The sequence below is a fragment of the Gopherus flavomarginatus genome, chromosome 11, assembly GCF_025201925.1.
Source record: "Gopherus flavomarginatus isolate rGopFla2 chromosome 11, rGopFla2.mat.asm, whole genome shotgun sequence".
Classification (NCBI taxonomy): domain Eukaryota; kingdom Metazoa; phylum Chordata; order Testudines; family Testudinidae; genus Gopherus; species Gopherus flavomarginatus.
Window position 1 is genome coordinate 20352934 of NC_066627.1, and position 23045 is coordinate 20375978.

Consider the following 23045-nt stretch of genomic DNA (forward strand, 5'->3'; position numbering starts at 1 on the left):
TCTTATACAAGGAAACCCTTTCTGATGGGCACAAGGAGGACTGGTATCCTCAAAACAGTTGGTAATTCCAACTAAGTATAGAGAAAAGCTCTTGAGCTTAGCCCACGATCACCCTAGTTAACAGCGTTAATGGTTAATCACATGATTGGCTAAGTCTTCTCTCAGCAGCATGGGAATGGGATAGTTGTCACAGACTGTGAAAGTCCATATCCCTGACCAGCCCTTGCACTGGACAGGCAACTTGGCTGTAGTCAAGTTAAAGAGTTGGCCTTAAAGGGTTGCACTGTCAGTTGGGACTCTAGGTTGATGAATCTGGAGTCCACCAGGGATTGTTGGATCGCTGGCACCTATGCTCCAGAGTCTCTCCACGCAGTAATCTTCCTCCCACCCACCCTCACAGTTTTCCTTCGCTTTGGGGGTATTTGCGAGGCATCTGGGCCTGAAGGCTCTTGGTGACTCTGTGGGGTGATGAGTTGCAGTCGGCTGGTGCTCTTAGGGCAGTTGGCCTTCACATGCCCCAGCTTGTTACATTTGAAGCATCACCCAGCTGACTGTGGGCTGGGGTGAGGTGGGTGGTTGGAGATGGGGTGGTGGGACAAGAGGGCATCTGGGGTTTCCCTGGCTACGTGGAGGGCTCCTCCTTGTGATATGGGGCCTTGGGCTGACTTCGATGGTGAGGTGTCATCTCGGGTTGTCCCTTCTGGTATCCTCACCAACTGCTACTAGCTTCCTTTTTCTCTGCCACCTCCGCCCATTTGGCTCCAATCTCCCCAGCCTCGATTGCAGTTTTGGGCTTTCCATCTAGAATGTACCTTTCTATTTCCTCAGGAACACCCTCTAAACGCTGCTCCATTTGTATTAGGAGAGACATCTTTCAAAGACAACATTTGCTCCTGATATTCAGGCATCTCAGTTTTTTTACAATGTGGTAGGCATGTTGGGGCTCTCAGCCGCCGACAGTCATGCTCAGGGGTTAGCCCCATCCTAATTCTGGCCTTTTGTTTAAAAAGTCTGTACTTGTTCATGTGTTCTTTAGGCATTTCAACTACCACTTCTGCTAAGGGTTCACTGAGTTGTGGCCTCAGCTTCACAAAATACTGATCTGGAGGGATGCTGTACCCAAGTCAGGCTCTTTCAAAAATTTTTAAGAAGGCCTCTGTATCATCACCTACCTTGTATGTGGAGAATTTCTTAGAATGGGGAGTGGTACTTGGAGGAGGACTGCTAGGGCTACCTGGTTGATCCAGCTTAGCCCTTTCCAGCTTTAAGTGCTTCAACTCTATTTCCACCTCCAAATGCTTCGCCTCTCTCCTCTCCTCTGCTTCCAAGTGCTTTGCCTCTACTTCTGCCTCCAAGAACTTCATCTTTTTTCTTTCCTCTACCTTCAAGTGCTTCATTTCTAGGAAGAAATTCCTGTCTTCCTGTGATGATTGTGCCCATGGAAGCCAGCCGAGGTCACTCAGGGTGAACTGCAAACAGAATGGGGCAGACAAACCCCCAAAGCTGGTGGATATTCCAATACTTAAATTTACAAAGTCAGCACAAAACAGCTTCTCTATTACCTCACTAGTGCAAATAATGCAGTTCCCTTAAAGTGCCCAGCCTCAGGCCTCCGTCCAGACAATGATGATTACTGAAAATCTTATCTCATCATGTAAAAGAAAAGGTTCTTCCAACCCCAAAGGATCAGCCACACACCCAGGTCCAGTTATAACTTAGATCTTACATAAAATACACACTTAGTCAATTCTTGTTAACTGAACTAAAATTTATTTAAAAAGGAAAGAGAGAGAGAGTGTTGGTTAAAAGATCAATATACATACAGACCTGAAATCAATTACTGAGGTTCAGATACATAGCAGAGATGAGTTTGTAATTGCCAAAAGTCCTTTTAGAAATAGTTCATAGCTTATAGTCCATATTCAGGGGATCTCAATTCTTATGGCTTAGGTTTCCCCTTCTTGAAAGCCAAAGCAGATCTGAGATGATGACGGATCGTGTCCCAGGGTTTTTATACATTTCCAGCAGCCTTTTGGCCTGAGAAAACAATAGGCTTAACTTTCCTTCTCCCAAACATTATGACAATTAGCACAGGGTAATGTATCCATTAAACAGTTCAGATACAGGTTACCACAACCTTCAAAGAGACATATAGACAACAATACTATTTCACTCAAGTGTCTTCCAAAATATTGATACTTTTTTTTTAAATCTTTGAATAAAAGCCATAGTAATAGCACAAGACCTAAGCAAACATCTACCCTTCTATCTCTAACAATGCAGGCTGCGTTTCAAAGCTCTATTTATTTACATATCTTCCTAACAAGTCTTTAAAGTTCGACCATGGGTCATGTCAGTCTGTGAGTTAATTAACTTTTTCTGGCCCTGTCACCTTTCAGTGAGATAGTATATTACACTCATAACGTCACACTTCTGCAGCTGGAACTTGGTCTAGGTTAAAGGGATTCCTCCATCCTGGCACCAAGATCTTGGGTTGGGGAGGGCTGACCCTTCCCTCCTGGGAAATGGCCGGGCCCCCATCCCCTGCCTGCATTTCTGTCATGGAGCTGGATGTCTGGCCTTGATCTGGGTCTGTTTTCTCCTTGCCATGTCACTTTGGGAGTGTGAAAGTAGAATGAATTATATTGTAAAAATAAGAATGGATTAAAGAAATGTTGTATGTATCTTTAAGCAGAAATAAAAAATGTTGAAAAACAGGTGCCAGGAAAAGAAACATTAGGCATAAACAAGGTTGCTAATGGCAAAACATTAACAGAAGATCGGTAATAGTTAGTAAGGAAATAAGATATGCATGCCTAGCCCAGGTAAACTTATCAGATTCTGCTTCCTTTGTTACCTTGTTAAGTGCTCGCCCTTTTATCTGTATAAATAAGATAGTTTGTGTCTTGCATGGTGCTCACATTATCTGGGTGTTATTAGCAGAGCGCTGTGCTAATAAAACAGAGTGGTCTGACAAACTGAGAGTCCTGAGTCTAACTTTGACAGGAGAATGAGTTGTTCTAGGGTTGTTCTGACTGCCACCTCATGCACAGGGCTGCTCTACTCTAGCCTAGGTATTTCGTTGCCATGAAACTAGGGAAAAAAATAAACTGCTTCCTGGACTCCCTGGCTTTGAAGGCTGAACCCTTTGTGTGCCTGTTCCCCCTTAGGCAGAAAAGAAAAGAAAAAATACCCTCCCTGGCTTTGCAGGCTGCCAAAAGGAAAAATGTGTCCTTTAAAAATCCTGAGGTCTGTGCTTCTGGTTCAAAATGAGCCCACTGTTGCCACCATGTCAAGGCTGATTCCCCACTCTGGCACTCCATGTGCAGAAGGTGGAGCCCGCAAGGATTCTAAGAATTAATCCTGGCTACTCCAGGCTGGTATTAAACTCCCAAGGTTACAGCTTCTCTCTGACCTTGGATTGGTAGATGCTGCCACCACCCAAGTGCAGAACCCCTTTGAGAGCCCAGGAAGGCGCACTTGGGAATTCCTTCCTGTGGGATACCCTCAAGCCCTTTCACCCCCGCCCCCCGGGAAGACCTGAGAAAGAAAAAAAAAAGGTAAATTGTATTAATTAAAAAAAATACATCTGGAAATTTAGGCTTTTGTTAGATTAAAAAAAAAACTACAAGGATTAGGCTTCAAGAATAACTTTCTTGAGGTCTATCTTAAAGGTTACAAGCAAAACAAAAGCACGTGCAGTTAGCACACAGAAATCCACAAGCCATAAAGAAATAAAAAGATAAACCTAATCATGTCTTCCTAGACATTTCCTGTTCTACTTACATATCTAGGGTTTTAAATGAGTAGTTTCTAGGTGTCATACTGAGGATTTTTCATACCTGGCCCCAAGCTTCTTACAGCATAGATGTTGCCCTGTTCACCTCTCTCCGGGAGAACAACAGACAAACAAAAGGGTTGTCTTGTTTTCATTTTTAAAAGTTTTAGCTTTTCCATTGGCTCTTTTGGCCAGGTGCCCTCTCACTTCCTTTGACCTGTATATCACAGAGAGATTTTTTAACCCTTTACATGTAGAGCAAGCAGAGACCAGCTACTAAGAGGGATTTTAGCTACTGGTTAGCTGGGTGTCCATAAGAGGGAGCTACCCTCCATCCTTCATTTATTACAACCTGCAATCTAGAACTAAAGATCTCATCTGAGTTAAAAAAAAATAAATTGTGGGAATAAAAAGATCTAGTCACAATTACAGTTATAATCACACTGGTAAGAGAATGCCAATTGAAATATATATAATAAATGTTTGGATATTTTTCTACATTTTCAATTATATTCATTTCAGCTATAACACAGAATACAAAGTGTACAGTGCTCACTTTATATTATTATTACAAATATTTGCCCTGTAAAAAGAAACAAAATAAATAGTATTTTTCAATTCACCTCATACAGGTTCTGTAGTGCAATCACTTTATCATGCAAATACAACTTACAAATGTTGAATTACATTTTTTTACATAACTACTCAAAAACAAAACAATGTAAAACTTTAGGGCCTACAAGTTGACGCATGAAGGGCCAGTCGACTGTTCAGCATATGTGGCACGTAAATACCTTGCAATGCCAGCTATAACGATGCCATGCAAACACCTTTTCTCACTTTCGACTGACATTGTATATAAGAATAAATGTAAACAAACTTGTTTGTCTGAGTGATTGGCTGAACAAGAAGGAGGACTGAGTGGACTTGTCGGCTCTAAAGTTTTACATTGTTTTATTTGTGAGTGCAGTTATGTAAAAAAAGTCTACATTTGTAAGTTGCACTTTCACAATAAAGAGAGTTCACTACAGAACTTGTATGAGGTGAACTGAAAAATACTGTTTCTTTTGCTTATCTGGTTTACAGTGCAAATATTTTTAATAAAAATAATAACAAAGTGAGCACTTTGCACTTGTATTCTGTTTTGTAAGTGAAATCAATATATTTGAAAATGTAGAAAAACATCCAAAAATATTTATAATAAATTTCAATTGGTATTTTATTATAGTTTAATGGTGCAATTCAAATGGCAATTTATCGCAACTTGTGTTTTAATCTAGTTAATTTGTTTTGTGTTAATCGCTTGAGTTAACTGCAATTAATTGACAGCCCTAGCTGGACCCTAGCGTTACGTAACTAATTACACTCCTGCCTTATGGAGCGATGCTCACCCAACGGCCTTCCAGTGTCATTGAGCTGGGCCTGGCTCTGAGCCTTCTTCATGAGACACGTATCTGGTGAAGGATCATAGCCATGTGTCTGCACCGCCCAATAGATCCAAAAAATCCATTGGCCTTAAGCAGCTCCCCCCCAACCCCACAGCCATCCTGTTGTTGGTTTTACTCTGGATACTTCCTTCTTGTAGATTTTGTAATCCCTTAATTGGCATCTGGCTTAGTAGGCAAAGAGGCATCACTTGGTGAGGCACACAGTACACAACAGCCAAATACTAGACAGGGAACAGTCTACCCTCCCCTCCCCCACCTGTCTGAGGTGTCATCTTCTGGGGACCTGCTTTCACTGCAAGGCTTTAAGATGCTCATTTCCAGCATGGATACTGTGACAAAGTTCCTCCTCTACCTTGGTGGGTCCTGCGCTTATTGGCAGATTTGCTCACCTCACAGATTTACCCTGTGGTTCAGGAAACAGCCCAGAGACCTTCCCCTTTGGTAGAAGCCACAGTCAGGACAATTCCTCCTGTGTTTGATCAGGAGTTGGGAGGTTTGGGGGGAACCCAGGCACAACCTCTACTCCAAGTTCCAGTCCAGGGTCCTGTGGATTGCAGCTGTCTAGAGTGCCTCCTGGTACAGTTCTATGACAGCTACAACTCCCTGGGCTACTTCCCCATGGCCTTCTCCCAACACCTCCTTTGTCCTCACCACCAGACCTTCCTCCTGATGACTGATAATGCTTGTACTTCTCAGTCCTCCAGCAGTATGCCTACTCACTCTCAGCTTCTTGCATACCTCTTGCTCCCAGTTCCTCACACACTTCCTCTTCTCCAGCTCCCTCTGGCCTGAGGGGAGTGAGCCCTTTTATAGCATCAGAGGGGCCTTAATTAGAGTTAGGTTCTTAACAACCTCACCTGACTCTTAGCAGGTTAATTGCAATCAGGTGTTCTCATTAGCCTGGAGCAGCTCCTGCTCTGGTCACTCAGGGAACAGAAAACTGCTTATCCAGTGGCCAGTATATCTCCCTTCTACTACTCTGCTGGTCCCAACTGGCCTGGGTCTATCACAATACAAAATGCCTTAAATGTTACCCAGCAGCCATATGTGGCACAGTGCTGATGCCGAGGGGGGTTTTGGCTCTCGGTAAAGACCTCACATGTCTTCCTTTAGTGGCTTACTGTGCACACAGCTGTCCCTGGGGCTCCCTGTAAAACCTTGTGCCCCCCAGTGAACGGCTCTTCAGCTTCTCTTCTCTCATTCATATTCAAAGTAACCAGCCAGTAGGTCATAGGTGCTCCGAAAAGTTGCAGCAATGTGCGGCTGTGCACTGGGCAACACCACACACCGCAACGCCCCTGCTCTGCCGCAGCCTTCCTGGGCGGCTTTGGGCAAGTTCCCCAGCTGGCCAACCTCTCGGGGTGTTGAGAGAGTAAAGCCATTGCTGAGTGATGACGGGGGGGGTGGGGAGGGGCTGACTACTAGGATAGCCAGACACCCCACTCCAGAGCGTCCCCTCTCAGCGAAGAAAAGTGAGAGGAATGGGGCAGCATGGTCAGAATCTAGTTTTGATGAGTACTTGGTTCTGCTGCAACGCTGAACAGTCCTACTCTCTGAGCCAGTAGGGTTGGGTGTGGATAGCGGAGCTCCCACAGGAGGAAGCGCTGCCTGTCTGGGGGATGGCGTTAGGGTATCAGAGGCTGAAGAGGCCCTGGAGCAGCCCCCTTAGCTAGTTATAAAAGGAGATTTTGCCTTCGCCTGCCAGTTTCTTGATGAGGGTGAGTTCGAAGTCAGCGCTGTGCACGCCGGTCTTGCGGAAGGCTCCAGGGTGACGGTTCTCTTCCCAGTAGTGGTGCCAGTTTCCATAGCTGTCTGCACCGTACCCAAACACTGCCACCTGCATGCAAACAGGCGATGTCAGCAGAGCCCCACATGAACCCGCCCCCCACATGAAACGAAACATCCCCCCCCCCCGTACAGCCACAGCTCTTGGGGCTCCCATTCTGCCTGGCAGATGGCCAAGCCAAACCTGAGGGGCATTGCAACCCTGGCCACCCAAGCTAGGCGCCTGGAGCTGCCACTGGGGATTGAGTGCAGGGCAGGCTCAGTCTGCAGCCCCTGCATCTCCCACTCTGAGGGCAGGATCCCAAGTGCCCCGGGAGCCAGGGGGGAGATGGAGAGTCAGAGTCAGGAAGGGAAATATTTAGGGGAATGAATTGGGGGGTGGGAGGGGGAGGAGTGTGCCAGGGGTTAATATGAGGGCTGGGGCTCACTGAGAGAGGGATCATTTGAGGTATTTTATTATCTACATGTAATAAAAAGAAATAAAACATTTTAATGGCTAAAACAAAATCAGAAATCCCCCTTGCATTCAAAAAAATATTTTTAAAAAAGGCACAAGGCTCTAGTCGCTGAGCTCCCCAGGCCCCACGCTGAACTCCCTGGGGACCACACTGACCTGCCCAGATATCACGCTGAGGTACCCTGGTACCACACTGAGCTGCCCAGGCCCCATGCTGAGCTGCCCTGGTACTACACTGCACTGCCCGGATACCATGCTGAGCTCCCCTGATATCATGTTGAGCTGCCCAGGTACCACTCTGGCCTGCCCAGGCCCCACGCTGAGTTGCCCAGGCCCCACGCTGAGTTGCCCAGGCCCCTCGCTGAGCTGCCCGGGTACCATACTGAGCTGCCCAGGCCCCACGCTGAGCTGCCCAGGCCCCTCGCTGAGCTGCCCGGGTACCATGCTGAGCTGCCCGGGTACCATGCTGAGCTGCCCAGGCCCCTCGCTGAGCTGCCCGGGTACCACGCTGAGTTGCCCAGGCCCCTCGCTGAGCTGCCCGGGTACCATGCTGAGCTGCCCAGGCCCCTCGCTGAGCTGCCCGGGTACCATGCTGAGCTGCCCGGGTACCACGCTGAGTTGCCCAGGCCCCACGCTGAGCTGCCCGGGTACCATGCTGAGCTGCTGCTAAAGGGAAGCTCCTCTTATGGATCAGTAACTGGTTAAAAGACAGGAAACAAAGGACAGGGCAAAATGGTCAGTTTTCAGAATGGAGAGAGATAAATAGTGGTGACCCTCAGGGGTCTGTGCTGGGACCAGTCCTATTCAACATGGTCATACATGACCTGGGAAAAGGGGTAAACATTGAGGTGGCAAAATTTGCAGATGATACAAAACTACTCTAGCTAGTTAAGTCCAAAGCAGACTGCGAAGAGCTACAAATGGATCTCACAAAACTGGGTGACTGGGCAACAAAATGGCAGATGAAATTCAATGTTGACAAATACAAAGTAATGCGCATTGGAAAACCTAATCCCACCTATACATACAAAATGATGGGGTCTAAATTAGCTGTTACCACTCAAGAAAGAGATCTTGGAGTCATTGCGAATAGTTCTCTGAAATCATCCACTCAATGTGCAGCGGCAGTCAAAAAAGCAAACAGAATGTTAGGAATCATTAAGAAAGTGATAGAAAATATCATAATGCCTCTATATGGGCAGGGATGGTATCCCTAGCCTCTGTTTGCCAGAAGCTGGGAATGGGCGACAGGGGATGGATCACTTGATGATTCCCTGTTCTGTTCATTCCCTCTGGGGCACCTGGCATTGGCCACTGTTGGTAGACAGGATACTGGGATAGATGGACCTTTGATCTGACCCAGTACGGCCATTCTTATGGTCTTATGCCTGGGTACCACTCTGAGCTGCCCAGGTACCATGATGAGCTGCTCAGGTACCTCGCTGTGTTTCCCGGGTACCATGTTGAGCTGCTCAGGTACCATGCTGAACTGCCTAGGTACCATGTTGAGCTGCCCAGGTACCAGGCTATGTTGCCTGGGTACCACGTTGAGCTGACTAGGTACCATGTTGAGCTGACCAGGTACCAGGCTATGTTGCCCGGGTACCACATTGAGCTGCCCAGGTACCATGTTAAGCTGACCAGGTACCACTCTGAGCTGCCCAGGTACCACGCTATGTTGCCCGGGTACCATGTTGAGCTGCCCAGGCCCCCACCCTGAGCTGCCCAGGTACCACACTATGTTGCCCAGGTACCACATTGAGCTTCCCAGGTACCATGTTGAGCTGGCCAGGTACCAAACTGTATTGTCCGGGTACCATGCTGCAATTTGGGGGAGAGGCAAGCAAGGGCACCAAAGGGGCCTACAGGCAGGCAGCTGCAGCAAGGGTGGTGTGTGAGCTGGCTGCCTGTGGTCTCAGCATGGAGGCTGAACCTGGACTCTGCGCCAGACTCCTCTGATCATAGCGTTTGGACAACATCTGACTCCAGCTTTTCCTGCCCTCATCACAGGCCAAGGGCATTGGCCCCACCCACTCGGACACTTACCTGATCACAGGTGTGCAAGGCAAAGAGCAGTGCTGTGAAGCCAGTGGATGGATACCTCCCATGGTGCTGTGTCCACTTGTCATGGATGTATTTGAGAAAGGCAGGGTTCAAGATTAGCACCTGAGAGGAGGAGAACAGAACAGGGCAATTGCTATGAGATTCTGTCATCATCCTACCCAACACTAAGAGGCCATGCTCGGAAGGCACTTGAAGGCTCTGCACTGGCTGGCTAGGAAAGATGGAGTGTTCCTGCAGCCAGTTCTCAGGAACACACGGTCTGTGAGGTTGGACTGGTTTGTTGCCTGAATGACTGGATTCCTAGTCAAGTATCAGAGGGGTAGCCGTGTTAGTCTGGATCTGTAAAAGCAGCAGAGTGTCCTGTGGCACCTTATAGACTAACAGATGTATTGAAGCATGAGCTTCCGTAGGTGAATACCCACTTTGTCGGCTGCAGGACATGGATTCCTAGTGTGTCTCAGGGATTCCAGAGCACAACTGGCCATCAGGCCAGTTTACTGGAAGCCACTTTACAAGCACCTGCCCAAGACTCTAAGGTACAGACTTTGTGTCGCCAGCTTCCCACGCAAGCGGGTTCCATGGTTAGTCTTTGGCCACTTGATCAAAGTTTTTGGAAATTCTTAGACCCCCCTCCGCCATTAAGCAGTGTCAGGAAACTGTAACCATCTGGCAATATAACCTGAAAGGCTTCTGATAACTGTCCTCCCCACAGACCTGACCATCCTCTACCCAGACTCGGGAAGCAAAAGTCCAGAACATGACGTGGCTGGTGCTGCTGAGTCCCCAGCCAGCCCTTACCTTGCTTCTGTCAGCTTCAATGAACTGTTTGACTCTTGTGTACGTGCTACAAAGGAAGAGGAAGCGTGGTCAGTGGAAAGTGGTGTCTTCCATACTATATGCTCGGCTTTCTTCTGGCCCCACCCATGACTTCTACAATCCACCAGGGATGAGGCTAATGCCTGTGCAGACCTTCTCAAGAGCTGAGTGGCTGCCTCCTCATCAGTGCGTCTGCTGGAGCTGCTGTCTCCTTGCACTGACCTCAACTCAGAAGCCAGGATGCCTTTCAGCACAATGTCATTAAGCCACTGAGCCAGCCCCTGGGAGCTTTGGAGTGTGTCTGAACACCAGTGCTGGAGCCATCAGCCATGAGACATGGACCTTCCCCGAGGTCTGTACAAATGCTCTCACCCTCTCTAACCAGCTTCAGGTCTGCCCTGTCCTTTGCCACCCTTTGGAGTTCAGTGAGCCAAGCCGAACATCAAGTCTGGTTTGTGCCCCGGCCTGAGGGGGAGGAGCCTCTGAGCCTATCAACCTCCCAAGGGAGCCACTGAGTCCCCTCAAGGGACGAGGCAGGAGCAATCTAGCTTCCCAGAGCAGAGACCCCATCTTGGGGGGAAGGGCAGTGCCAGTGTCCTGGGGATCCTCCATCCCCCATCCTAGGGTGGGGGTCATCCTTCTGGGGGGGCCTCCCAAGGCCCCCCTTCCTTGGACAAAGGGGTGAATCAGCTTCCACAAGTCAATGGAGCCTGGGCACCACCTAAGCCTGGTCTTGTGTGGGGATTTGTGCTGTGGGCACACTGGAGCCCACTGCCCCTTGAGATGAGACAGCACCCTCAGAGCCACCTCAGACCTTGCATCTTAGGAGGACCCCAGAGACTGCTCAGCCTCCACCAGGGGCAAATGAGCCATGCCCATCTGGAGCCTCCTGCCTGGGACACTGTCCTCAAAGGATTCCCCTCAGCAGATCAGGCCCCATGCTCACTAGCGCAGCTCCCCCGTGGAGAAGGCACTGGTCACCCATTTCAGGTCCAGAGGTTTAAAGGGGACCAGCACCAGGTGGACCCCAGGCTGGAGGTCCACAGCACTCTCTGGGTACATAAAGCGGTGCGTTGTCCTCGTGCCGACATCCTCCTCAAACCCAGCAGTCTGCGCCCTGTTCATCCTGGGGGCATGAGGAGAGAGCACAGATCAGTCTGTTGCAGCACGTCTGGCCACACATGCTGGGACCTTGCACTCCCAGCCTCCCAGGGAGCCCTTCCCGGCCAGCTGGGTGGGGATGGGGCTCGGGCTCACCTTGCCCACCAACGTGAGGATGGGGCTTGAGGCCTGCCCTGGACAGCAGGTTGGGGATGGGGCTCGGGGCTCACCCTGGCCGGCTGGGTGAGGATGGGGCTCGAGACCTGCCCTGGCCAGATGGGTGGGGATGGGGTTCGGGCCTCGCCTTGGCCAGCTGCGTCGGGATGGGGATTGGGACCTGCCCTGGACAGCAGGGTGGGGATGGGGTTTGGGGCCAGCCCTGGCTGGCTGGGTGGGGGATGGGGCTCGGGGCTTGCCTTGGCTAGTTGGGGGGGGATGGGGATCGGGGCCTTCCCTGGACAGCAGGGTGAGGATAGGGCTTCGGGCTCACCCTGGCCGGCCGGGTGGGGGATGAGGCTCGAGACCTGCCCTGGCCAGCAGGATGGGGATGAGGCTCGGGCCTTGCCCTGGCGGCTGGGTGGGGGTTGGGTCTTGGGGCCCGCCTTGGCCAGCTGGGTGGGGATGGGGCTCAGTGCTCACCCTGGCCAGCTGGGTGGAGGATGGGGATTGGGGCCTAAGTTCCCCCTAAGCTGCATGGCCATGCGACTGTGCAAAAGCCTATTAAGCACCACACAGGTGCTCAAGGCTGTGGCAGGCAGAGACTCCTCTCCTCTAACCCCGGACCCAACCCAGCCCAGCCATGGACCTGCAGCAAGCAGGGGAGATGTGCCCCTCCCTCGGCCCAACCCAGCCCCGACCCAGACCTGCCACAGCTGTGGGAGAGGTGCCCCTCCTCCAGCCTCAAGCCAGCCCCGGCCAGAGCTGCTGCGGCGGGGAGAGGGGTCCCCTTCCCCAGTCCAGGGGCTGCTGTGGGGAGACAGAGCTGTGGGGAGTTCTCGCTCCCTGTCACAGCCCCGGGGCAGCCTGCACCCCCAGCTGGAGACCTCACCCCCCCAACCATCTGCCCCAGCCCTGAGTCCCTTATCCCCAGCCCCACCCCAGAGCTCGCGCCACTAGCCAAAGCCCACACCCCAAGCCTCTGCCCCAGCCCCGAGCCCCCTCCCACACTCCGAATCCCTTGGCCCTACCCCCACCACATGAATTTTGTTATGTGCACCAATATGAAGGTGATGTGGGAAAAATTAGAGAGAACACTGTGGGGCCCACCCAGGCCAGCTGGGTCGGGGATGGGGCTCGGGATTCACCCTGACTGGCTAGGTGGGGGATGGGGCTCAGGGCCTGCCCTGGCTGGGAGGGAAGAATGGGGTATGGTTATCGCTATGGCTGGGAGGATGGGTTGGGGCAAGGGAGCCATCCTGGCCAGCAGGGAATGGAGAGGCTTGGAGCTGTCTGTCGTCGTGGCCGGTGCTCACTGGGGCTGCTAGCACAAGCTGGCTGCTTTTTCACTTTCAGATGTAGCCCCAGAGCTGCACCCTGCTCTCCTCCAGCAGCTCCCAGATGAGCTGAAACATGGGGCATGAGGGAAGACAGTGGGCGACGGCGATAGAGATTCCAGGGAGTGCTTCGTACACGGCCTGGGAACTCCTTCCCGCCAATGACCAGGTGGCCCAAGGGCCGCTGGGGCCTCAGCAGCCTGGCTGCAGCACCAGGTGCCTCCTCACTGCTGGCACAGCGCTGTGAGACACCCCGCTGCAGGACAGGGTCCCGGGTTCATCTGCGCCTTTGCTGGGGCTCCACCCCAGGCCTGTGGGCAGAGATTTACTCTGCTCCACCAGAGCGACTACAGAGGGCCGGGCCCATTGGAGGGGCACATACAGAGCAGGGAGTGAGTCAGCTCTGTGCCACTCACCTCAGAACCCACTGGTGGGAGTCGATCTCTCGCCCGTGGCGGGAGCCCCGCAGGCGGCCGGAGTTCCCCACCACCGCACACGTCCTGCAGCGGGAGGGGGCGCGAGCGTCCACCGTTGGGGATGGGAGAATGTCAAACATTTGCTGGATTATTCCCTGGAGCTGGGCACTGCTCTGAGAGCCCTGCAGCTCCTAAAGGAAGAAGAACAAAGATAGGGTATGTCTGTAGCTCACCGAGCCCAATGCGCAGCAGGGTGGCAGGGCCTGGGGGCTGGGCAAGGGCAGGCAATGCCTTCTCTGCAGGGGCCAGAAGAGCTGTGAGCCCAACCCTGCTGTGCTCAGGGGGCACACAGCATGTCCCGGCTCCTGCTCTGCGACACCCCCTTTTTGCAGTGCAATGGCTGGGGCAGTCCTCCCCACCCTGCCTGTGCAACTTTGCCCAGGGCTGCCTCAAGCTCCCTGCCAGCGGAGCTCTGCTGGCCACACGGGTGCATCTCTACTAGGTGTGTTGGTATAATGAAGTTGGGAATTTTTGAATAATTTGTATGACCCTGATGTGTGCCTCAGTTTCCCTGATACATTGCATGGTTACCCAGTAGGGATTAAGTTTGCTTTCAGGGCAGTCTAAAGGAGACAGGTGCTGATTTTCCACAGTTCTTGATCCCCGACTCTGTCCCAGACCCCGCCCCCACTCCACCCCTTCCCCCAAGGCCCCAACCCCGCCCCACCTCTTCCCATCTCCACTCCACCCCAACCCCACCTCTTCCTGCCCAGTTCTGCCCCCTCCCCCGAGTGTGCCACATCCTCGCTCCTGCCCCCCCAGCCTCTCTGCATGCTGTGAAACAGCTGATCGTGGCAGGCAGGAGGCACGGGGAAGGAGAGGGAGGTGCTCCAACCTCAAGTGGGTGGGAGGTGCTGGGAGGTGGGGAGGATCTGATGGCAGGCTGCCACTGCATGCTCAGCACCCGCCCACCATTTTTTCCCTGTGGGTGCTCCAGCCCCAGAGCACCCACTGAGTCAGCGCCTATGCTAAGGGACATAGGTCTGGGTGGACTGAAGAGTCATTAAGGAACTGGTTGAAATTCACCCAGTTCAACAACAGGGCCCAAAAAAACAATGCAAGCTCCAGTGCCTCCTGGATTTCGCTGCCTCTCAACAGGGCAGTCGGGCAGAAAGCCCAGTCTAAGAATAAAGGACTGGAAGGTGGGCAGTGGGGCTTCTGGAGGAAGCTGGGAACTGACACAGAAGGTCAAACTGAGAGAGACAGAGCCTGAAAATAGGGTTCACTACAGCATGGCTGGGACTCTGGGCTGACCAGACTGGACTGTGCTAAGCTGCACTTCTCTGTGCTAACCTAAAGACTTCCCATGCTGTGTTTGAAACCACTGTTGAGTGTCCCTGTAAATATTTTGTGAGGTGCATTAATCCCTGCAGAGCGGACAAGTCTCTCCCAGGGGTCTGGCTCGAATTCGCTGAACAGAGCTCACAGTATGAAGCAAGAGTACTGCAGCCCCAGAGGTTCAATCTTAGGAGGCAGCGAGGCCGGGTGGCCTACCCTGAGGGAAGAACGAGACCCCCTGGGGGTCTGGCGCATCAAAGGGGTTCCTCCAAGAGACTGTTGCAAAGCTTGGAGTGTAGCACGGATCTTGTGGCTCCATGAGGTAATTAACACACAGTCCCATCCTGATACAGACCAGGCCAGCTGAGCTAACAGGCCAAGTTAATGCCGATGGAGACCCCAGGGTTCCCGCAACCTGTGATCTTGTGGGAACACTCCAAAGAGCCTGGCCTTCCCCTGAGTGTGAGTGACTCTGTGACCTAACGCCTAGTGAAGACAAGGCCTGAGAGTGCAAGCTCAGCTCACGGGCCCCTGGCTGCTCCCTGCAGCTCCCACTCTCTGGGCCCCCAGAATTGCTCCTGGCTGAGCTAAGCATGGCTGTACAGGCAGCTGTGGGTGTCAGAGCAGGGAGCTGCACGCAGTGGACAGATGCAGCCAGCAGGGACTTGGAAGGGGCTGGCTGAGCGGCTTGCCCTGCAGACCAGAACTGCTGGTAGGTGTGCTGGTGGCTGCCCTTTTCGGCCCCAACCGCCTCTTCCCAGAGGGATCCATGGGCGGGGGAGTGAGAGGAGCACAGAACAGCCTCTCTGCATGGGCAGCTGCTTGGGGAATGTGAAGGCATCCTGGCCCGGCCCTATGCACCCCAACCAGGGAGCACGGCGGCAGGGGCAAGCACCCACCCTCACTAGTCTCTGCTGGCCTCTTCAGTTGCTACAGCCTGTCTCCTGGGCCAGTCCTACAAAGGAGCCAGCCCTTGGTGCTCAGAGCATCCCTTTGTTTGCTACCCGCCCGTGCCATGGTGCCGTGCCCCAGTCCGCTGCTTTGTCCTTGCTGCAATGCTCTGAGGGGCCCAAGGGTGGGCTCTGCCATGAACGGCCATGGTAGGAGGTGCCTGCATTGCTTTAATTGCTGTGACTCTGTAACTCACCAGCCACCACAACAGAACGTCTGGGGCGATCTTGGAGGTGTGCACCGTCAGCAGTGGATTTATCGCTGAGTCATACCGTTTGTTAAACCAGGCTGAGCTGCTGAGCTCCACAATACAGCTGGCACAGCCACAGGGCTTGGCCTCTGAGACAGACAGAGGCCACAGCATGTGTCCAAGGCTCCAGGAAGAGGCAGAATGCCCTGGGTACAAGGACTGATGAACCTGCCACAGGACAAGCATCATGCACAGGACTGTAGCAGCCCACAGCTTCCTCCGGTGCAGCATCCTTCACTTCACCAGCTCTTCCCTGCAGAACTTCAGTGGGTCCGTTCCATGGGAAGGGACCCATGTGTGGTGTTCAGGGTCACTGCCCGTAGGCACCTGGGCACTGTTGCAGTTTTCCTGCTCTTACGAGATGAACAGGAGCCTTCCTGGGTAGCTGCAGATCCCCAAGAAAGGAAGGAAGGGGCAGGCATGTCCAACATGCACAGGAGCCACTGGAGGTTTCCAGCCCTGATCCCAAGTCAGCGTTAGCACCAGTCCCGCATAGCTCCGTGCAGGGGGCAGCTTCTTCCAGGCTTTGGCTCTCTCTGTCCCAGCCTGAAACAGACCAGATAACGAGCATCAGTACAGACTATAGTGCCAGGGGCACGTCTTGCACTGACTTGCCGTCACTCAGGACAGAGTCTGACAGCACTGACTAGGCCGAGGACAGGCGGAGGTTTTTCTGAGTAATGTAAATGTATTTGTAATTTATTGTATGATAATTTTTTTCTAAGAATATGAACCTCTCAAATCTACATTTAATGCACAGTCCGAGCAGAGAATGTAAACAGACATAAGTCAAGAAATTCAAACATTATGGTTCCTCCCAGAAGCATTAACTCAGCTCCATTTTCCAGATGTGAAATATGCCACAAGTGCAATGTGGGGGCCTCAGCCGCGCTTGGGGAACCTCACCCCTTTGTTTAAATTCTCAGCCTTTGTGTTCCAGCGACATAGGCTTCCCATGCATTTTCCTTTGAAAACTGATGCTGGTCCTTGCTCAGCTCTGGCTAAGTGAGGCCCAAAGACAATCCCCTCCACTGCCCCAGGAGGCAATGGGCCAGGAACAAATAAACCATGTGCACCTCCACCTGGCACATGCACAGCGAGACCCTCGCGCCACCATTCCCAACAGAGAAGAGCTCTGTGTAGCATGTGGCAAACCCAGAACTTCAAAGCTTTGCAGTTTCAGGAACACTCAGCTATGTCAGAAGACTCCAGCCCCCAGTGAGGATCCAGAACCAGGACTCAGCCATTATTTTTATTATTTGTGGACCAAACCCTCCCCAGCTGATAAGATCAGAAAAGAGGGATTTCCCACCCATTGTGCCCTGACTCAGAGAAGCTAAAAGTCTTTTGCATTAAGTCTCCAAACAATAATCCCCCTTTGAGCTGAGCTCCAGAACGGGAAGGATGCTCCCATAAGGAAAGGGCAGGCCTCATCTTGCCAGGGGCAGTGTGATGCTGAATGGTTGAACAGAAGCATTATATCAGTGACAGTACCACTGTCAGACAATTGCAACAAATCGTATACAAAGTATGTCATGGAAGGTGTCAATGGAAAAGTTAACCATTCACAACTCTCTTCTTTTCTTTTCTTATTAAACCTTTAGTTTTTAGTTACTAAAGGATTGGCATCGGCATGATTATTTGGTAAGATCTGAGTTATATTCTGACCTGGCTAAGTGGCTGACACCTTGGGATTAGAAGGATCCTATATTTGATTAAACTGGGTTTCAGTGACCACTCATCATACAGGCCAGCATCTGGGTGGTGAGCCAAGGGCTGGAAAACCTAAGGAGAGCGCATTTTTGACTTCTTGTTAGCCAGTGTGGTGAGACAGACGTTCACTTTTGTTACTAGCTTAGTATAATCTAATGATAGGATAACCAGCAGGTTGGAGTGAGTCTGCCCTATTCTGTCTGGAATCTGGTATTCACAGCTTGACTCCCGCTTGAGTTCAGCAGGAGCTGGGCACGTGCAGCACCGTGTAATACTGGGCCATCCCCACTGAAGTGCCCCCGGCATGCTGCCAGGCAACTGCTGTCACCCTGAGGCTCACAGGAAACCCCTGGAAGCATTTGAAAAGGATGAGGACCTCTGGGTCCAGAGCCAAGGCCACAGCCCTGTTATTCATAGAGCATTAGAGTTTACCCTGCAAGGCATCGGGCTTTCCACCAGAGATCGGCATGCTCTGGCCCCAGAAATAACCCAGCTGCTGAAGCAGCAGGCCTATTCACGTGAGCAAGCGGGCAGACTGATATGCAAGACACCAGGAAAAATGAAGAAATCCCCCAGATGGTGCTGCCCCAGAGCAACCGAGATGCTGCTCCAAGTCTACCCTGTTGCTGTGGGCCACTCTGGGCCCCAAAAGAGAAAGCTGAATGTCCGCAGGAGGTTGTACCTGACGGGGCTAAGTCATGCCACGCAGGAGTGGTGTGAAAACAGCTCGGTCTGCACCAGCAGAAGAAACTTTGGGGTGGGTGACAGGGCCCCTCCTCCAGCCGATAGAGACCAGCACACCTTAGAGCTGGCAGCACTGCACCACTTGAAGGTGGAGCCAATCCTAAATCCTGACCATGGTGGACCACTACTCCACGCTCCTCAGGGAGATCACAACCAGAGAACTCCAGAAGCCTTCTGGTGCTACTGTGTCCATCCCTATGGCTACTCCCCCAAGGTGCTCAAGGGCCAGGCATGCCCTTCATGTCACAGATGTCCATTGCCCTCTTTAGTACCTTTGAAAAGACTCTCAAATAGGGTTGTTCCCCCTTGTAAAAGTTCTCTACGGCTAAAGGGAGCCAGGGAGGTTTTCAGAATGAAAGCCTCATTTAATACTTTATCCGTCAAATGCTTTAACTGATGTTCTGACATTCAGTATTGTTAAGAAAAGGTTATAATGATTTTTAATGGTGTGCTCATCATTGACTGTTAAGTGTGGGATAGGGTCACATTAACATCCTTGGCACTCTGGGCCCATTTATTCCATCAAAATTAATACAACTTCCCTGGAGCAGCTCCAGCCTGGGATCCACACACCCCCACCCATGGGCAGTGCCAAGCCATGGTCTGACCCACCCCAAGTGTGAGGAGCCCCACAGAGCTATAGAAGGAACCTTTAAGCATTCTAGGGATAGACTCACAAAGGGGACTCACACCTCAGGCCGAGCATTGCAGCCCCTAACATCTAGGTGCCCTCCTGCCCTGCTGAGTTCAGTGCCCAGGCTCCCCGTACAATGCATGGAGAGAGAGAGATGCCTCAGCTCCATACACGGGCACGGGCCCTGCCCCTCTCCTGGAGTTAGGTGCCTAAGCCAGGTCAGCCCCACTCTTCCTGCAATATATCCAGTCGTTGAAGCACTGACCCCTCAGGCTGATTAGGAGCCTGGACCCATGCCAGTGTCCTTCCCACCAACTGCCAGCTAGTCTGGGCTGGGGCAGAGCTCCCAGTATCTCTTGCATGAAATAGAGAAATAGCCCTTGGAGCAGGGCCTGGGCCCAGGGTCTCTCAGGAGAGTGCACTGACTACTGGGCTAGCAGGCCAGTCTCACTCCCTCTCTTGCTGGCACACTGGCCCTTAATAAATAGATTAACCAACATGGGGCCTAGGACAGAACCTAGAGGCCCCAGCTGGTCTCCTTTTATGACAGTGAAAATCAACCATTTAACCCTTGCCTAGTTCCCATGTCCTGGCCAGTTTCTGAGTCAGGACAATATTTTGCCTCTCACCCCATGACAACTTAGCTTCTTCAGCCGCCCCTCGTGCTAGACCTTGTCAAATGCCTTCTGGTACCTAAATAAATTATATCAGCTTGGTCTTTATCCACTACTTTACTGACATGTTCAAAGGAGCCCAACAGATCAGAGCCGTGATTTCCCTTTGCAGGAGCCGTGCTGGCAGACCCTGTCAGAGCATGAACTGGTAGGTGTTTGTTAGCCTATTTTTAATGATCTCTTTGACCTATTTGCTAGGTACAGAAATAAGGTTTAATTCTAATTTCCTTAATCACTCTTAGCACTTTAAAAACAAATACAGATAGACTCATAATAGGCCATGGCTACACTGGCACTTTACAGCGCTGCAACTTTCGCGCTCAGGGGTGTGAAAAAACACTCCCCCGAGCGCTGCAAGATACAGCGCTGTAAAGCCTCAGTGTAATCAGCGCCGTAGTGCTGGGAGCACGGCTCCCAGCGCTGCAAGCTACACTCATAAGAGATGTGGTTTATGTGCAGCGCTGGGAGAGCTCTCTCCCAGTGCTGGCGCTCTGACTACACTCACACTTCAAAGCGCTGCCGCGGCAGCGCTTTGAAATTTCAAGTGTAGCCATACCCATAGAATCAGAAGGGAGTGCATAGGTCACCTCGTCTAACCCCTGCCAAGATGCAGGACTTGTTGTGTCTAACCATTGAAAACACATGGCTGTCCACCACCCCTTTGAAAACCTCCAGTGAAGGAGCTTCCACAACCTCCTGAGGCATCTGTTCCATTGTCCTACCGTTCTTACGCTCTGCCTCTGTTAATGCAACCTACAATTGCATTTGCTTTTTTTGGAACAGCATCATATTGCTGACATATTGTTGATCTAGGACAACTCCCAGATCCTTCTCAGCAGTGCTGCTGCCAGCCCAATTACTCCCTTTCCATATTTGTGTGTTTGGTTTTTAGCTCCCTAAGTGTAGCACCTTAACATTTGTCTTTGATTAATTTAATTTTGTCTATAACCCAGTTCTCCAATTGATCAAGATCCCTCTTAATTTTAGCTCTGGCCTCCAAAGTGGTGGTAACCTCCTTCCCCCAAGGTACAACATTTTCTGCCATCAGCTATTTAGCAGAGTAGCTGAATTTTAAATTTTAATGTTTTCTATTTTTTAAAATTAATAACATTTACCTTTTTTAAGAATAGATTTCGATTTTTGTATCTTAAGAGGTTTGTGCACATGTGTAATTAGCTGGTGGCAACAGCTGATTTCCTTTTCTTTTTTTTCTCGGCTCTTTCCTGAACTTTTTCCCTGGGTGAAAGGGCTTGAGGGTACCCCACAGGAAAGAATTCCCAAGTGCGCCTTCCTGGGCTCTCAAAAGGGTTCTGCACTTGGGTGGTGGCAGCATCTACCAATACAAGGTCAGAGAAAAGCTATAAACTTGGGAGTTTAATACAAGCCTGTAGTGGCCAATATTAACTTTTAGAATCCTTGTCGGCCCCACCTTCTGCATTCGGAGTAACAGTGTGGGGAATTAGCCTTGACAGAGGAAATAAAATTTCCAGGCACATGGAATTTCCAGGCACATGCAGGTTTCTGGGGGGTTCTATGATATCATAGAAGGTTAAAGCCAGAAGGAACCTCCTGTATAATACAGGTCACTAAGTATCATCCACTACCGAAAGGATGTAGACAAACTGGAGAGAGTCCAGCAGAGGGCAATGAAAATGATTAGGGGGCTGCGGCACGTGACTTATGAGGAGAGGCTGAGGGAACTGGGATCATTTAGTCTGCAGAAGAGAAGACTGAAGGGGGATTTGATAGCAGCCTTCAACTACCTGAGGGGGGTCCCAAAGAGGGTGGATCTCGGCTGTTCTCAGTGGTGGCAGATGACAGAACAAGGAGCAATGGTCTCAAGTTGCAGTGGGAGGTCTAGGTTGGATATTAGGAAGCACTATTTCTCTAGGAGGGTGGTGAAGCACTGGAATGGGTTACCTAGCGAGGTGGTGGAATCTCCATCTGTAGAGGTTTTTAAGGTCAGGCCTGACAAAGCCCTGGCTGGGATGATTTAGTTGGGGTTGGTCCTCCTTTGAGCAGGGGGTTGGACTAGATGACCTCCTGAGGTCTCTTCCAACCCTAATCTTCTATGATTCTATGATCCTGGTACTCCTGGTTTGAGCCCCAAGACTTGAACTAGATCAAAGCATTTCAGTCCTCAGGAGACTAGGCTGTTGTGCGCAAAAGGCAGCAAATGGGAGCAGCTGAGGGAGCGAGAACTTGCTCCTAGGGATCTCAAGAGTCTAAAGGCCTCGCCCTCCCTCCATCTGCCCGGCGCAGTGGGAGCCGACCCTTCCCCAGCTGCACTTGGCCACGCCATGGGCCTTGGTGAAGACCAAGCAAACTCTGCTCTTCTGAGGAAAGATGCAGTCAGTGGAGAGCCAACATGGGGTGGCTGCCTCATGCAGCCTTGGTGGCTGGTTTAAAACAACAAAGAGCAGACCCAGGCTGGAGGCGCCGCATCCAGGAACCTGCTCCCCGCCTGAGCGAGTGGGACAGTCTCCCTGCCCCTCCCCTCAGCCTTCCAAGATGCTGGGCATGCAGGTAGGGCCTGTGTGCTGGCACATGGCCCTGTGGACTGTGTTACAAAGATGCTGCTGTGCCAGAGCAGAATGTAGCCCCCGTACTTGCGCTGCTGCACACTCACCTGGGGGGTGCCTCACCCGGCAGCACTGAGATGTGACGATGACAAGTGAGCGTCCCAGCATGCGCCTGCAGCCCCCAGCACTCTCCCTGCTGACTCACTGCGCTGGGCGGGGAGCACACATCCGTTCTCTGAACAGGAACTAGCTGTGTAGCGCACAGGGGAAATCTGCAGCCCACAAGCCTGATAACAACTCAGCCCTGTGGAAAAGGCCTGAGGAGCATGCGCATTGAGGGCTGACTGACAGCACCCCAGGGCTACCAGAGCAGGGTTCAGGAGAGCCTGTGCTGGGCTGAGTGACTCACGGGGGGTTTGGGGAGCCATTATTACAGGTGCTTTCCTAGCCACCCCTCAGAGTGGGTTCTGGGCCTGCCACACAGCTCCCATGGAGCAACCCTGCACAGGCCTGGCCTCCCCTGGCACCCTCAGGGGGAGAGAAGCCAGAAGACCTTGCAAAGCCACATGGCTCTCAGCCCCTTGGCTGCATGGACCCATGCAGCAAGGCTCCCCACACAGTCCCATAGGGCCCTCTGTGCCAGGGGGCAGACACAAACCTGTTGCCCCTCCCCCACTGGTGATCCAGACCCCACAGGATCCCAGAGAGCAGTGCATGCCAGGGAGGTGCTGTCCCCTCCCCACAACCCTCTTCAGGGGTGCCAGGGTGATGGCCCCCTTAGCACAGTGTCCGGGCCAGCATATGCCTCCTAGGGCACTGCAGGCCTCAGTCCCACAGGGATAAAGGTCAGTATGCTCAAAA

The 23045-nt window shown here is 51.8% G+C and overlaps 1 protein-coding gene across 1 annotated transcript; it reads right to left on the bottom strand.

Annotated features, from left to right (window-relative positions):
• Nucleotides 1–1747: 1747 nt before the first annotated feature.
• On the bottom strand, nucleotides 1748–22415 carry LOC127031602 (CMP-N-acetylneuraminate-beta-galactosamide-alpha-2,3-sialyltransferase 2-like). The gene is made up of 7 exons (XM_050918646.1): nucleotides 22292–22415; nucleotides 15844–16443; nucleotides 13359–13549; nucleotides 11295–11474; nucleotides 10331–10376; nucleotides 9515–9634; nucleotides 1748–7063 (listed from the first exon to the last, which is right to left on the bottom strand). Exons 2-7 carry the CDS (start codon nucleotides 16126–16128, stop codon nucleotides 6896–6898), a joined length of 990 nt encoding a protein of 329 aa, XP_050774603.1. The 5' UTR covers nucleotides 16129–16443; nucleotides 22292–22415; the 3' UTR covers nucleotides 1748–6895.
• Between the last annotated feature and the right edge of the window lie 630 nt (nucleotides 22416–23045).

Coding starts and splice junctions, on each gene's coding strand:
- LOC127031602 (XM_050918646.1), bottom strand. CDS start 16,128: ATGCTGCACCGGAGGAAGCTGTGGGCTGCTACAGTCCTGTGCATGATG. Junction 10,377..11,294: donor TCCACGGGGGAGCTGCGCTA/GTGAGCATGGGG, acceptor CTTCCTTTGTAG/CACGTACACAAGAGTCAAAC. Junction 7,064..9,514: donor CCTTGCACACCTGTGATCAG/GTAAGTGTCCGA, acceptor GTTTGCATGCAG/GTGGCAGTGTTTGGGTACGG.